This window comes from Malaya genurostris, chromosome 3 (assembly GCF_030247185.1).
Source record: "Malaya genurostris strain Urasoe2022 chromosome 3, Malgen_1.1, whole genome shotgun sequence".
NCBI lineage: Eukaryota > Metazoa > Arthropoda > Insecta > Diptera > Culicidae > Malaya > Malaya genurostris.
In genome coordinates, this window is record NC_080572.1 from 161472206 (window position 1) to 161489894 (window position 17689).

General features: G+C 42.5%; 1 protein-coding gene across 1 annotated transcript in view; it reads left to right on the forward strand.

Annotated features, from left to right (window-relative positions):
• LOC131438012 (uncharacterized) overlaps positions 1–16089 on the forward strand; it is a 37387-nt gene extending 21298 nt beyond the window's left edge. Inside the window, exons 2-4 of the mRNA XM_058607768.1 lie at positions 13441–13818; positions 15553–15672; positions 15742–16089. Coding sequence (XP_058463751.1) covers positions 13441–13818; positions 15553–15672; positions 15742–15816 — 573 coding nt within the window. The 3' untranslated portion in view covers positions 15817–16089. The remainder of the gene's footprint in view (positions 1–13440; positions 13819–15552; positions 15673–15741) is intronic.
• The last annotated feature ends 1600 nt before the right edge of the window (positions 16090–17689 follow it).

Here is a 17689-nt window from a genome sequence, read left to right on the forward strand (position 1 = left end):
AAGCGTTCCCTAAAGGAGCACTCCAAGCGTTCCTTCGCAGAGATGCTTAAAAGTGCCACCCCTCCTAAACAGACAACGAATCCATATGCCTGCTTGTCGACTGACGAGAGCGATTCTGACGACCCTTTGGAAGGTCCATCTTCAGCGGTCCCTCATAGCTGTAGGAAAAGAATGAATAAATCTTCTCATAAGCTACCTAGTAAGGGTTCGAAGGTGTCTTCCGAAGGGCTTCGAAAAGTTACAGCTAACGGGAATCGGGAAAAATCACCGAAGCAAAAAGCTCCTGGTCTCGGAAAACTCAATTCCGAGATGGAATTCCCACCACTTCCAGGGACTACAAAATCCCCAAGCGTCCCTAAAAATCCACCAGAGAACCAACTAGGTGCTGGACTTATCAAGTTTTCTGATGTTGTGGACTGGATTTTTACAACTTTCAATATTTCAAACCCTCTTAGAAGCATTTTAATTGCTTTCATGCCTACAGTAAAAACATATTTGAAGCAGTTGACTGCAAATTGGCCCCTTCTTTCAGCGATTGTATCTTTCGATGGCTAAATCATCCACCGAGGTCACGGATCTAATCACTGTTTTACAGTGGGATTGTAGAAGTATTATCCCAAAAATAGATTCATTTAAATTTCTAGTCAATAATCTGAAATGTGACGCATTTGCATTGTGCGAAACTTGGTTAACTTCTGAAATACCCTTAAACTCCCACGATTTTAACATTATTCGCCTGGATCGAGATGATCCCTACGGAGGAGTACTTTTAGGGATCAAAAAGTGCTATTCTTTTTATCGAATTAACCTCCCCTCGATACCAGGTATTGAAGTTGTCGCATGTCATGTTACAATCAAAGGTAAGGACCTTTGTATTGCTTCCATCTACATTCCCCCAAGAGCCTCGGTTGGGCATCGGCGACTCAGTGATATCATTGAGCTCCTTCCCGCACCGACGTTGGTTTTGGGAGACTTTAACTCACACGGTACGGGATGGGACTGTCTTCACGATGATAACAGATCAGCTATGATCCATGATATCTGCGATAACTTCAATATGACAATATTGAATACGGGAGAAATGACACGGATTCCTGCACCACCAGCAAGACCAAGTGCGCTGGATTTATCCCTTTGCTCGACATCGCTACGGTTGGATTGCACGTGGGAGGTAATTCCTGATCCCCACGGTAGCGATCACCTACCGATCGTAATATCAATCACCAGCGGCTCAAAACCATCGAAGACAATCAATGTTTCGTACGACCTCACACGAAATATTGATTGGAATAGCTATGCGACCTCGATATCTGAGAAACTTGAAAGAACTCAACAACTTCCTCCGGAGGAAGAGTACACGTTTTTGGCTGGCTTGATTCTCGACACCGCGACTCAAGCTCAGACGAAACGTGTACCCGGCGCGAAAACTAACATCCGTCCTCCCAACCCGTGGTGGGACAAAAAGTGCACAAATTTAAACGCGGAGAGAGCCTCCGCGTATAAAATATTCAGAAAAAATGGAACACCTGATAATTACCGGAATTACGCGGCGTTAGACGTTAAAACTAAGAACTTGATTAGAGCCAAGAAACGCGGTTACTGGCGTCGGTTTATAGACGGCTTAACGAAAGAAACATCTATGAGCACTCTTTGGAACACAGCCCGACGAATGCGCAATCATAACACCACGAATGAAAGCGAGGAATATTCCAACCGCTGGATATTCGATTTCGCTAAAAAAGTATGCCCAGACTCTGTACCGGAACAGAAGATCACCCGCGCCGCGACACCAAACACAAACGAAACACCGTTTTCGATGGTAGAGCTCTCACTTGCACTCTTGTCATGTAACAATAAAGCCCCGGGATTAGACAGAATAAAATTCAACTTGTTGAAAAATCTGCCTGACCCCGCCAAAAGGCGCTTGTTGAGTTTATTCAATAAGTTCCTTGAGGGCAACATTGTTCCACATGACTGGAGACAAGTGAAAGTGATCGCCATTCAAAAACCAGGAAAATCAGCCACCGATCACAATTCGTATCGGCCGATTGCTATGCTTTCCTGTATCCGGAAATTGTTCGAAAAAATGATTCTCTTCCGTCTAGACAATTGGGTCGAAACTAATGGCTTACTTTCAGATACACAATTTGGTTTCCGCAGAGGCAAAGGAACGAACGATTGTTTGGCGTTGCTCTCAACCGAAATTCAAATGGCATTTGCTCGTAAGGAACAAATGGCGTCAGTTTTCCTAGACATCAAGGGGGCTTTTGACTCAGTTTCCATAAACATCCTATCTGAGAAGCTGCATCAGCATGGTCTTTCGCCAGTTTTGAACAACTTTTTACATAATCTATTGTCTGAGAAACATATGTATTTCGCGCATGGTGATTTGTCGACAATACGATTCAGTTACATGGGTCTTCCTCAGGGCTCATGCTTAAGCCCCCTTTTATACAATTTTTACGTAAACGACATCGATAAATGTATCAACACATCTTGCACGCTAAGACAACTTGCCGATGACAGCGTTGTGTCTATTATAGGACCCAAAGCTGGCGATCTGCAAGGGCCGTTACAAGATACTCTTGCCAACTTATCCACATGGGCTCTTCAAATGGGTATCGAGTTCTCTACGGAGAAAACTGAGCTGGTTGTATTTTCAAGGAAGCGAGAACCAGCACAACTACAGCTTTAACTAGGGGGTGAAAACATAGCTCAGGTCTTCACATTTAAATATCTCGGGGTCTGGTTCGACTCCAAAGGCACATGGGGATGTCACATTAGGTATATGAAACGAAAATGCCAACAAAGAATCAACTTTCTTCGTACAATAACCGGATCGTGGTGGGGTGCCCATCCAGGAGACCTGATCAGGCTGTACCAAACAACGATATTGTCCGTGATGGAATACGGATGCTTTTGCTTCCGATCCGCGGCGAACACTCATTTCATCAAGCTGGAAAGAATTCAGTATCGTTGTTTGCGTATTGCCTTGGGTTGCATGCAATCGACTCATACGATGAGCCTCGAAGTGCTGGCGGGCGTTCTCCCATTGAAAAACCGGTTCTGGGATCTCTCATATCGTTTACTCATTCGATGCGACATTTTGAATCCTCTGGTGATTGAAAATTTCGAAAGGTTAGTTGAGCTCAATTCTCAAACCCGTTTTATGTCCTTGTATTTTGATTACATGGCTCAGAATATTAATCCTTCTTCGTTTGTTTCCAACCGTGCTCATTTCTTGGATACTTCTGATTCTACTGTGTTTTTCGATACTTCCATGAGAGAAGAGATTCGTGGAATTCCGGATCACGTGGCCCCAAATATTTTTTATAATAAATTTAGAACAGTCAACTGTGAAAAGGTGTTTTACACTGACGGATCAAACATCAACGAGTCCACAGGCTTCGGTATCTTCAATCAAAACATCACCGCTTCGTACAAACTCAGTGATCCGGCTTCAGTTTACGTCGCAGAATTAGCTGCTATTCAGTACACCCTCGAGATCATTGAAACCTCGCCCAAAGACCATTACTTCATTGTCACGGACAGTCTAAGCTCAATAGAAGCTCTCCGGGCAATGAAGCCAGGAAAGTACCCCCCTTATTTTCTGGGGAAAATACGGGAACACTTGAGAACTTTATCTGAACGGTCTTATTCAATATCGTTAGTCTGGGTCCCTTCGCATTGTTCCATTCCGGGAAATGAAAAGGCAGACTCATTGGCTAAGGTGGGCGCATTAGAAGGTGATATTTATGAAAGACCAATCTGCTTCAATGAATTTTTCAGTATTTCTCGTCAGAAAACTCTCGAAAGTTGGCAAACTTCATGGACGAATGACGAACTGGGACGATGGCTACACTCCATTATTCCTAAGGTATCAACGAAACCGTGGTTCAAGGGGATGAACGTGAGTCGTGATTTCATTCGCGTTATGTCACGGCTCATGTCAATATCACTATACATTCAACGCACATCTCCGGCGTATCGGGATCGTGGAGAACGGGCTCTGCACCTGTGGCGACGGTTATCAGGACATCGAGCATGTCGTGTGGTCGTGCGTAGAGTATCGCGACGCCAGGTCGAAGCTACTGGAATCCCTCAGGGCCCGAGGTAGACCGCCTGAAGTTCCGGTTCGGGATGTGTTGGCGAGTCGGGATAGCTCATATATGCTTCTGATATACGAGTTTCTCAAACACATTAATATACAAGTGTAATCTGTTACATCTGGCTTAGAAAGTTCCTCCTATTTATCGACGTTGTTTCAACTGTGGCTAAGAATAATCTTCACCTGCAGGTTCGACACTAACTTCCGCCGATTATCCCGATTCCTCATCTGTCCACCATCTTCATCGGAACTAACAAGATCTTTGTGCTGTCACTAACCTTTTCGCTTCCCCCCTCCCCGTCTCTTCACCATCTCAATGTCAACTAATTAGATCTCTGTCGTTTTAGTCAATTCATTCCCATATCCCCTTTTTACTCCGTTTTCCGCAATATTTACTTCGCTATTTTTTTTTTTCTCATTTTCTTCTGTAACAACACCATCATCGCCCACGGAAACTTACCAACAGCATGCGGGCCACCCGCCGGGTATTCGTAACCTGGGGGTGTTTCCCGCGGACCCACACGGACCGAAGAATGCGGCCAACATGAACATTCACCAACGCCATATGGAAGACTCTCATGAAATATTCAATTCACCGGCCACTGCCGATCACCAGCTGAAGGCTGGATCTGCCAAAGTCAACCATTGCGACCCAAATATGACATTACTCAATGATACAACCCTAGTTTTAAGTTAGTCGTAAATTAAAATTAGTAAAAGCCCTTGGCATCTTAGAGCTTAAGCAGTGTGCCTTAAACATTATATTCTTGAATAAAAAAAAAAATATCAAATACTATCAAAAATAGTCGAAAATGAAGATATTATTCAAATTATTAATCGTACAGTAAGTTATATTTGTGGTTAGTTTTGTTCACTCTGGTCGTTCTTCCATTCAATCAATAAGTTCTTCAGTTGTGTATGTTGTTATCCAAAGAACAAAAGTTGTCCAATTCGTTGAGTAGCAAAATTTTTGAATTGATTTCTTCAGCGCTTGTTTGTGGAATAATAATATCGTCTATATCATCTGTATCTGCGTAACATCAGCGACAATTTCTTCTGCCGTAATCAATTTATCAGCGACGATGTCATCAATTTCCTCACGAGAAAGATGTTTAGCACCCATCTTTTCACCGAAATCCTTAATTTCAGAAATTTTTCTTTCGTTCTCAATATCATCGATTTTTGTACTAGGTTAAAAAAAAAGATGGAAGTACTTTTTCCAGCAATTTTTCAACGTTGATGGCATAATTTGAACTAAAACTGATTGAATGCAATCAAAGCAATTCCGATGTTGCGATTTAAGCAAAAATGAAACGGGAATGAAACAGTTTTGCACCCAATCTTGGAAAATTTCTCGTCATCCAGCCTTTTTAATTGCTCCGGTAGTGTACTGGGAGATTCGAACGCTGGAAATTTTTTAAAGCACGTGGATTAGCTACATTATTAACACTCCAAATACCAAGCCTGAAAAAAATGCCCTATCTGCTTAATTTCTACTAGATGATCAGAAAGCTAGCTACAACGTATTTATAGGAATCAATTATATATTCACGTCTCTAACACAACCAAACGAATGAAAGAATCTATGATCGTTCTCTCTGTTGCATTGTAGTTATTTTTATATTAGTAATCATATTTCTGATCAAGTTTGTCCGCGACCAGACAGCTATTAATTCCTTTACAAGCATTGTAGAAGAAATTTCTACTGTCAACTAGTATAAATCACGAAACAAACAAATATAATTTTCCCAAAAAATAGCTTTCTAAGCCATCATGATCGCAATAGCGCAACCTTTTTTTCGAATACTGAACTACTGTTCACATTTTCGAATACTTTTTGATATCCCAAGCAATGTTGAGGAAGATACAATGCTCTTAAATTATCACACACAAGCTTTTATAAATCTTCTAACCAGTTTGTAAACCCTCGAAAAAACGATCTTAATAAATCCAAATAAATCAAGATTACAGGAATTTCCAACCCAGAATTGCACACCAGCCTCACCAAGCGAGAAAAATTTTTACAACTGTTCACACTATTTAATCTGTTTTTACCTCCTCTACTTTGTTTCCCGCCAATCTATATCATCAGGTTTTAGAGATATCACATAATAAATTTTATATTGTAAGATTGTGATCACACTAGTGCCATTCTGTGGGAAAGTTCTCAACTAGCACAGTTTTCATAATGTAAACTATAACATTCCCAACAACTTTCCAACAAACAAAACCGCTCTATATCTTTTAGTTTTTTTTTATAAGAACAATAATCTATAATAATAATCTGATAATTGATATCTGTGTTCAAGCACACTAGCTACATCTGATGAAGTAGTCCGAGTTAATACTTTTGCTGTTTGACAAACTTCCGAGTTCCCGCATTCTTCAAAATACTATAATTTGCGAGTTACTTGAAGCTCAAATCGTTTTGTCTGTATTAAGCGAATGATTTATATCATGCATGTTTCAAAGCGCAGCAGTTCTCAACTAATGGTCTGTCAAACTACACTAAATTGTTGGTCTAAGTATCTACAACAAGTTTGCCGAAGATTGTGTGGCTCTATCTGTTGACCGAAGCGAGAAAACCGTCCACAGCCCCAATCAGTCGAAATCCCATATGTTCTGGGTCCCGTTTATCGCGGTTATCCGGCAATAACGAATCCGGCAACAACGAATACCGGCAAAAACGAATCCGCGTTGTACGAGACCCCACTGTACGTTTGCTAACTTCAGTCTATGAAAATCCATGGACTTAGAAACATCGAGTGCGCAGACCGCCATTTACGTAAAAAAAAGTTGACCTACACCTGTCATGATTCAACTGATGCTTCAGTCAATGACGACTGTGAGATTCCGTTCCTCAAGCCTAAACGCAGAAAAACAACTAGTTCTTCTGTGAGCATATCTGCTGTTGGACGTTCTGCTGTTGAATTCAAACGAACATCTGCTGGTGATCGTTTGCATTAAACGAAAAATGAACAACGATGGGGAACATTATACAAAATCAGTCGTGCTAATGGCTCTAAATGTTATCTAAAGAACTATTAAGATTAAGATTCTTTACAAATAAAAGGTAAAAAACATAAGTTTAGTGCAAATCTAGAATAACTTGATTAGCTTTGTGCGCTTTTCACTGTGCGAAATTTGATCGAGAAAAATGTTACGAACGGTGTTTAATATCGTAGAGCATTCTATAATTTGGTTCTTCTGAATGCCAGAAATGAATCCCATACAGCATTTTGCAAGTTTCTTTCACTGAAATATGCTAATCAGAAATAAAATAATCGACATTAAGTCTCTATATGTTGCTATTTTTGTGGCCGTTGGGACCGCCCATCTGTGAAAAGGCTTCAAACGAAATCACGTAAAAAGAATCTCTGAATGTTATCTAAAGAACTAATAAGACTACTTTCTTTGTAAATCATCATCAGGTAAAAATCATCAGATTAGTGCAAATCTAGAATAATTTGATTAGCTTTGTGCCATTTTCGCAGTGTGAAACTCTCACCAAATAAGTGCAAATGAAACCAGTTTTCCAGAAAAATGCTTCGAACAGCATTCAATATCGAAGAAAATACCACTATCTGAAAGTCTGAAAAGAATCCCGCGATTACATTATTCTGCTGCTGCTGGTCGTTTGCGTGCGAATGATAGAAAAAATACATTTAATCGGCCCAAAAAAGGAAGTGTGATAATCCGAAATGGAGTACCTACAATTATACCTATGTTATTTTTAAGAACCGCTATTTCGATCGTTTAGCGGCCCTTACACGAGACAATATTATTGTCAATACAAGGAGTATTGACAATACTTTTGATCGTGTAATGGAAACTTCATTGGATTGACGAAAATATTGTCGAAAAATCAAAACTGCTCATCAATCCGATAATACTTTCTCCCCAGAGAAGAAACTTTCAAATATGTGCAATGAACTCTTCTCTCAATGTTTCAATGTTCAGTTGCAATATTTGAAGCTTTAAACGCTTGATTTGTTCGAAAAATGCGGACTCAAAATACCAAGTCAATTGGATTGACGGTATTGACAATACTTTGGATTGACAATAATATTGTCACGTGTAAGGGCCGCTTTTGATCCACTATGTTCATCGTTCGCTTCGTTCGCAGTGCGGCTTTCGCTTCAAAACGTGAAGTGAATACGATTTCGACAGACTAAATCCCGCCAAAACTGACACTTCCAATACTAATACCGTTTTCGTTTATTGATCAGAGCAGCCCGAGAGCTGACCCAGAGTCGCCAAAACAACTTTTGATGAGTTTGTTTTAGCAACCTGGTGTCGCTCTAGATCGGACTCCAATCGCGTAGTTTCGCTCTGAAAATTTTCTCGGGTCGCACCACGCATCCATGCGAGTTTGTTTATTTTTTCTTTTTTTATGAGTTGTTGTTTAGGGCGCGTACCTCGTGTTCGTTTTACTCGAAGTCAGAGTCGCCCGCGAAAACTGTAACCGGTGACCGCCTGAAGCACGAAAATAATGACTTTCCGAAAATCGACGAAGGTAGCCTTTGGTTTTCGGTAAGCGTCGTAGAGTTGATCGTGATGTCAGCAATGTTGCTGATAATTCTGAATCTGATATAAACTGCTCTGACGTTAATGCAATTTTACCCAAGCCGAAGTCAGAGGTTGTGAAAAACTAGAGCAAACTGTTATTTTCAAATCAAAGGCGGCTGATGTTACCAAGAATGACATTCGTTTAAATCTAGATCCAACAACGCTTTCTGTTACCAATGTGAAGTTTAAAGATAATGGAGCGGTTACTGTTGAATCTGAGTTTGTGAAAATCGGTTAAACGATCTCTGATTGTGTGACATAATTTGTCACACACACACACACACACACCAGCTACCGAACGTGTGCTTCAAGTGTCTGGGTTTTGGTCACTTCGCACGGAACTGTCAAGGGCCGGATAGGAGCAAACTATGCAGAAGGTGTGGCGAGGAAGGTCACAAGGCAAAGGATTGCACGAAGCCTCCGAAATGCCTAATTTGCGCTGCCACGGGGGATAACAAACATCCTACAGGCGGTAGCAGATGCCCAGCCTTCAAACGAGCGAGTGCAACGAAGTCCCAGTGGAGGTAGTGCAAATTAACCTCAACCACTGTGATACGGCACAACATCTTCTGCGGCAATCTGTTGCGGAACATAGATGCGATGTTGCGATAATTTCGGAGCCATACCAAATTCCACCCGGAGATGGAAACTGGACATCAGACGGAGCCAAAACAGCAGCGATATGGGCAGTGGGAAAATACCCCATTCAAGAAGTGGTGCACTGCGCAGATGAAGGGTTTGTTATAGCCAAAATCAACGGAGTCTTCATCTGTAGTTGTTATGCACCTACACGATGGACGATCGAACAGTTCAACCGGATGATGGACAAACTAACGGAAGAGCTAACCGACCGAAGATCAGTAGTAGTAGCTGGTGACATCAATGCCTGGGCGGTCGAATGGGGCAGCCGCCTCACGTACTCAAGGGGAAGCAGTCCACCACCTACCGTAAGGATGGTCGAGAGTCCATCATAGATGTCACTTTCTGCAGCCCGGGAATGATAAGGAGCATGGACTGGAGAGTGTGCGAAGAATACACCCACAGCGATCACCAAGCGATCCGGTATTGTGTTGGACGCGACTCGCAGGTGGAATCAAGCAGAACGCAGTTTGGTGAGCGAAAGTGGAAAACAGCGAACTTTAACAAGGACGTATTTGTGGAAGCACTGAGGCTCGAGCGCAACACAATAAACCTCAGCGCGGAAGAGCTGACTGCAACACTATCACGTGCGTGTGATGCAACCATGCCTAGAATGGAAAAACCCAGAAATGGGCGACGTCCGGCGTACTGGTGGAATTCGACGATCGCTGACCTGCGGGCACGTTGTCTACATGCCAGGAGAAGGATGCAGAGAGCTAGAAACAGCGGCGAAAAGGAGGAAAGAAGGTTGCCCTATAGAATAGCAAGAGCCGCACTCAACAAGGCAATCAGGCTCAGCAAGAAAGAGTGTTTAGAAAAGCTGAACAACAACGCCAACGAGAATCCGTGGGGTAATGCCTATAAGATGGCCATGGCAAAGATGAAAGGTCCAGCAGTTCCACCGGATAGGTGCCCGGAAAGGATGAAAACTATCATCGAGACCCTGTTCCCGAAGCATGAGCCTACGATATGGCCGCCAGTACTGTACGACGTACAGGATGTCCGCGGCGACGAAATCCGAGTATCAAACGAGGAGCTGCTTGCGGTAGCGAAAGCCTTACCGGTGAAGAAGGCTCCAGGCCCGGACGGGGTTCCAAATGTGGCCCTTAAAGCTGCGATTCTGTAGATTCCAGAAATGTTCAGGACTACATTCCAAAAATGCATGGAGGATGGTAGTTTCCCTGACATCTGGAAGCAGCAGAAGCTGGTGCTGCTACCAAAGCCAGGCAAACCACCCGGCGATCCGTCAGCATATAGGCCTATATGCTTGTTGGACACAGTCGGAAAACTGCTGGAGAGAGTGATCCTTAACAGGCTCACGAAGTACACTGAGAGCGAGAACGGTCTGTCGAACATGCAGTTCGGATTCCGGAAAGGCAGGTCCACTGTAGAAGCCATACGAGTGGTCATGGAAACCATGGAAAAGGCCCAGAAGCAGCAGAAAAGGGGAAACCGCTACTGTGCGGTGGTCACATTGGACGTGAAAAACGCTTTCAACAGTGCCAGCTGGGTAGAAATAGCCGACTCTCTGCACAGGTTGAGGATACCAGAGTACCTATGTCAGATTCTGAAAAGTTATTTCCAGAACCGGACGCTGATATACGAGACAGACGCCGGATACGTAAATATGTCTGTCACGGCTGGCGTTCCACAGGGATCCATCCTGGGTCCCACGTTGTGGAACATTATGTACGATGAAGTGCTAAAGCTAAATCTGCCCAGGGATGTCAGGATTGTCGGCTTTGCGGATGATGTGGCGCTCCTAGTAATCGGCGAGTCTCGAGAAGAGGTGGAAGTTCTCGCCATGGAGGCAGTAGACGTCGTTGAGAATTGGATGCGGGAAAAGAAGCTTGTGCTGGCACATGAAAAGACTGAAATGGTCATCATCAGCAACCGAAAGGCGGTGCAACATGCGAGCATCTCGGTCGGTGAGTGCATCATCAATTCGAAGCGTGAGGTCAAGCATCTGGGCGCTATACTGGACGATCGACTGAACTTTAATAGTCACGTTGACTACATATGCAAGAAGGCAATGAAGGTGATTTTGGCGTTATCTCGGATTATGCCCAATAATTCCGCGATTGTCAGTAGCAAGAGGAGGTTACTGGCGAGCGTGTCATCATCGATTGTACGATACGCAGCTCCAGCGTGGTCGATGGCATTGACAACAGCAAGGAACCGAGCCCAGTTGAACCGCACTTTCAGACTGATGGCAATGCGCGTGACAAGTTCGTACCGAACAATATCGTCAGACGCTGTGCACGTGATAGCCGGAATGATCCCCAGCTGTCTGCTACTGGAAGAGGATAGCTTATGCTACAGGGATCGAGGCACAGGACGAGCCCGGAGCAGAGAGAGAGCCAACACGCTCACTAAATGGCAACAGCAGTGGGACAACGCGGAGAAGGGAAGGTGGACGCATCGATTAATTCCTAACCTGTCGGTTTGGACAACTCGAGTGCACGGCGAGGTAAATTTTCAACTGACGCTATTCCTGTCTGGACATTGCTGTTTCAAGCAATATTTGCACAGATTTGGCCACGCAAGGTCGCCGTTGTGTGTTGAGTGCCAGGAAACAGAAGAAACGCCGGAGCACGTAATATTCAGCTGCCCACGGTTTATCCAACCGCGTAGCGAAGTCAGCGCGGAGAACATCGTTCAAAGGATGTGCAGTGACGAAGGAAAATGGAACGCGGTGAACCGGACAGTTGTTCAGATTATGTCCACACTACAGAGGAGTTGGCGAGAAGAGCAGCGTCAAATGACCTAGGTCCAAGACGAAAAATGCCGGACTGTTTTCGGCACCCTAAGAAGACGGACGAAGCGTGTGGAATGCTGCTCGGTTTTCGGGATAGGTTTCTTCGACGGGAAACTCTCCGTCGGGTAGGCTAGACCCACCACCGTGGGCAAGTTGAGTAGGCGCGTCGTAAACCGGTTTCGGAACGTCGGTTTCAAGAGAACTTCCAGCGTCGGGGAACTCTCTGTCGCGGTAGGCTAGATCCTTCGGCGGGGACTAGTCGAGTAGCCACCACAACACCGACTTGTGTCGTCGGGGCGCCAGCCAACCAGAAGCTATGCTCCAACTGGAATCGCCGGACCGACCTCGACACTCTCCCGTGTGTCCCGTGTGGTGCAACAGGGGACTCGGTATCGGGAGAGCCTCTTTCGCCGGGGAACTCTCCGTCGGTGTAGTCTAGATCTTTCATCGGGGATTAGACGAGTAGATCGTGGCGTAGCACCGTTAAGATAGTCGGGGCACCAGTGAACCGGAAGCCATCCTCCAACCGGCATCATTGGATCGACCCAGGCATCCTTACGGTCGGGCCGTGAACGGGTATCGAAAACGTCGGTTTCGGGAGAACTTCCATCGTCGGGGAACTCTCTGTCGGTTTAGGCTAGATCCATCACCGGGGACTAGTCGAGTAGACGCCACAACACCGATTCGAGTCGTCGGGGCATCAGCGAACCGGACGCCATGCTCCAACCGGAATCGCAGAGCAGACCTCGGCACTCCTTCGGGTGTCCCGCGTGGCGTAAAAGGGGAAACTCTCAGTCGGTGTAGGCTAGATCCATCGTCGGGGATCAGTCGAGTAGTGTGGTGCGACGTAGCGGCATTGGGTTGTCGAGGCGCCAAAGGTGGATCGAGATGGATGAAGAGAGAAACTCAGGAGCTCATTTTCTCCCAAACGAAGAAGTGCATGAGCACAGCCGAGATGTATATAGAGAGCAGGAGCTCATTTTCTCCCAAACGAAGAAGTGCATGAGCACAGCCTCCCCCGAAGTATTGAGCTAAGCTTAGTTCCGGGGGATCGAGGCAAGATGTCCAAGGTGTTTTAGTGGGTAAGGTTCAGCCAGTCCCACTTGCTGGTTCACAATAGCGATAGCTTGACAACTACCGAGCGCGTGAGCTGGGAAAGTACATAAGGTATTTCACCTTGTAAAAAAAACACACACACACACACAGACATGATCTCGACGAACTGAGTCAATCGGGTCTCGGTTGAAAAGTCGGTTTTCACAGCGAATGCCTAACCGTTCTACATGAGAAAAACAAAATACGAAATAAAACTCATGCTATAATTTCAGTGCACCAATAATAATTCAAGACGAATCGTTTTTTTCAGGTAATCGTATCATCTCTTGCCCTGGCAATCACTTTTGTATGTGGTAATGACGACAACAATCCCTTTAAGGACATTACAAACTATCATCCATGGAAACCACTCGTAAAATTGCGACAACAGTTATACCCAGTAATCGACGAACATCAGCGAGCCCCTTCAGGTGATCTGAACGAATACAGCGATATTGATGCATCCGAAACACCAGAAAATTTACAATCCATTGATTTCAAATCAAAACGTTCCCGTCTTCGACAACCGCTTTGTGAAGTTCTCGTGAATATTGTGTATGTTGGTAATGGAACCGATGGATACCAGTATCGTCCAGACCATTATGTAACCGAATCGTGCCTGAATACGTTCAACACGTTCCAAAATAAGGTAGTTAAACAAACTGTTTATCATTTTATATAGTTTTAGTCAAAGCTTTTGAAGATATAACTGTGAATCAAACCTAGCGGTTTTTCATCCCGCACAGCCCCTCCTAAACTTACTTACACCTGCTAATGTCACACAATCTGTCCTAAACTTTTGTAAGTTTGCTACCACACCAAATAAGATACATTTTAGAGTAATCTGCCTCACCTAGAAGCTTGGAAGTTTTAACCCCCCGCCCCATGGAAGATTTTTTAACATTAAGCTCCATGAACAATAAAGTACTTATTATATAAAAATGTAAATAACGTGACAATTCATACTTCGTTCTCAGAATTTGTTTTACAGTGTCTATATTTTAGATGACGCACTTTTCCTTCACATTTTTGCGCCTTTCTCACCTTTTAAAACCACGAGGGCGGTTGAAGCCCTGTCGGGGGGATACTGAACTCCACACCCGGAAAAAGTGTGTGTATGAAATTCCTGAAAATACGAGTGCATTAGTGGGTATAGCTGAAAGCGGATTGTCGAGGTTCAGCATTTTTTGAATTGATGACAAAACCAAATCAAAAGTACACTGAAACCGAGAGTTCACTTCCAACGGAATTTGCTTCTTAGAAAAAACCTGTTTTAATCCACCTAGTGGTGTAATGATGCCTTTCTCATATCAATCATACTATGATATATAATACTGTGGTATTCTTCAAAATAATTTTCTTCGATTCTTAAAAGAATAACCGAAATCGGTTTGTTTGACCGTCTACTGATAAAAACTATCAATTGGAAAAGATTTGAGGTCGATTTAGAAAAGTTTTTACGGTTTTTCGCTCTTTTCAGTGATGGTATAAAATTTTTAACACTTTACCCTATATTTACGGACCCGGAAGTCGGATCCGGATGAAATTCAGGAATTACGTATGGGACCACAGGACCTTTCATTTGAACCTAAGTTTGTGAAAATCGGTCGCGCCATCTATGAGAAACGTTAGAACACATATTTTGATTGTTTTGCACATTTTACCCCATAACTCCGGAACCGGAAGTCGGATCCAAATAATATTCAGGAATTTCGTATGGGACCATGAGACCTTTCATTTGAATCTAAGTTTGTGAGAATCGGTTCAGCCATCTCCGAGAAAAGTGAGTGCAATTACTTTCACAATTTTTTGCACATTTTACCCTATAATTTCGGAACCAGAAGTCGGATCCAAATATTATTCAGGAATGTAGTATGGGACCACGAGACCTATATGATATTGCCTTACACATATTACACAACAAACTACAATGTCCTATAAATCGAAACAGTTATGAGCAAAATTTGAGTATTTGTTTTCATTTTTCTGATTTAAAATTTTGAATAATAAATTGGAACAGTTTTGAGTTAAATTTCGAAGAATTTTTCACTCTATTACATCGTCGCTCTATACGACGGCGGGATACTTTTTGCACTGCTTTCGGATACTCTATTATATAACGAATCATAGTCAGAAACTATCAAACAAATTTCAATCCAAATTCTACGTAACTAAAACGACAATATTTGGCATGCACTAAGAGAGTGTAGTATTTCCTGCCTTTTTTTTAACTATGAGAATACTGTTCAATACTTCCTTGATCATGTACAAAAGTGAATTGTTGTTCTACAATCGACATAATGAGGTTTACCTAGACAAGAATAAACTATGGGCAGCGTAAATAATATCTTCTGATAATTTTTCGTATTTTTTCCATTCTCAGTGCATAGAAACCGGTCTGTCCTGTACCCAGATTAGACAAAAAATCTACATAACCCGGCGTAAGGTCGCTAGTGAAGACACCAAGGCGACCAACTGTTGGGAACACGTCCGAATGGAGGAGGTAAATCTGATAACACAAACATGTACTTCATCTGATGGAAATCAATCACTAATCTTGCATGAATTTCAGATCGACGCTGGTTGTGAATGCATGTGGCCAAGGGAGCATATCGGCGATAAACATTCCTATCGGACTGGAAAATAATAACCGAATCAACGAAATCAAACATCGAATACGATGAGACATCAATTGAAAATATCACAACCTCGTACCGGTGCAATTTAGAGATATCAAAATGAAATTCATTCGCGATAGGATCGCACATATGATTAATGTATAAAATGAGCCCTTTTATGTATTTATCTTTGGCGAGCCTGATGATTTTGTCAAATGGCATAGTTACAGAAACAACGACTGATGACTTATAACGCAATTTCAAATGGAGAATATTTGTTAGTCAACATATGAGCAGTATTATTGAAGTAATTTATATATTTATTTTAATCAAATAATATAACATTGTGAATAAACATCGCACATTGAGGATATTTTTTCAATTTTCATATGGAAAAGCTATGTAATCACTGTGAAAATCAATTTTTCTACCGAGATCCAGAGTTCGTTTGAATCAGTTCGCCGAAATCGCAAAAAGCAGTGGCCGTGTGTTTACCTTTCTCTATTGTAGCGTTTATACTATTGCTGTTTGCCAGCATGTTGGTACCACGAAAAAAATTCAAATATCTTCAGACAGGGTTGGAAAAGTCTGTACATCCGAAAAAAAACTGCAGTCAGCAAGTATGTCTTGCTGGCAGCCATTTCTCTATAAAGTATGAAACGCTAAAATGATTTGGCGAGCAAAACAAAAGGTCGCGACAATTTCAAAAGTCTGTACATTTTGACGAAAGTCTGTGAAAAACTCGATTTTCAAATGTCTGCACAACAAAAAATGTCTGCAGCACTATGTACGAAATCTACAATCGATCTTCTCTGACTGGCACCACCCCCCTCCTATAGATGCTGGTTCTTGAAACCGACGCATTTTGTATTGGTGGCGTTGTTATCAACAATATGTTAAACTACACTCACGTTCGATTCACTTGAAAAATCACGTAAAATGGTTTCAAATGTCAAATTGAATATTTTACGTGACGAAAATGAATGTTATATGAACATCCCCTAAAATGAATAGAGTCATCACATAAGGTTGCGAGAAATTACAATTTTTCACTACATCGTCCGGACCATTCCAGTATGAAAGTTTCCATGTGTTAGACTGGACTGAGTGCCTGCGTGAGCCCGGAAGTTTGCCCGCTCCTGCCGAATACTTCAAATGCCGTTGGTCCACCGAAAAACGAGTTCAAAATCGGCATGAAGCTAGAGACACTGGAACCATGTAATGCGACATCAAATTGCATCGGTAGTGTTGGGGGAGTTCTCGGATCTCGACTTCGGCTTCGGTTGGATGGCAGTAACAACAAAAACGATTTCTGGAGGCTTGTCGATTTGAGATACCACGACGTTATTAGTTGCTTTTTAAGCTATTGAAATTATATGCTATTTTTCTGAAATAAATGTTTTATTTTTCATGGTATATTCATATATAAAATAGTAATTCTCTGGTATCTAAATTTGATATGAACTGATAGGTAAATGTGATATGAACAGTACATTGCATTTTACCTATGAAACACATAACTTTTACTGGATTATGCATTAAACAATTTCTAAATGCCAGTCCATTAAAACCTACGTGAAAAGTAGGGTGGAAAATATTCACATAACTTTTCACGTAACTATAACATGATTATTTTTTTGAGTGTATGTTCATACCATACAATCAAACCACACTGGTGTCAAAAGTTAATTTCTTCAAACCCATTATAAATATAACTCTAGTCTAGTATTATCTATAAAACAAGTGATTTGACCTCTTTTTGAATAAGAAAAAGAAATTGTGGTTTATTATAGTTCGATTATATTCCATCAAAATCGTTTCCTTATGTTGGTGCAACCGCATGAAGAAAAATGTGAACGTGTGAACACTGCTTAAATTGAATATTCGGTTGGTATGCCGTAA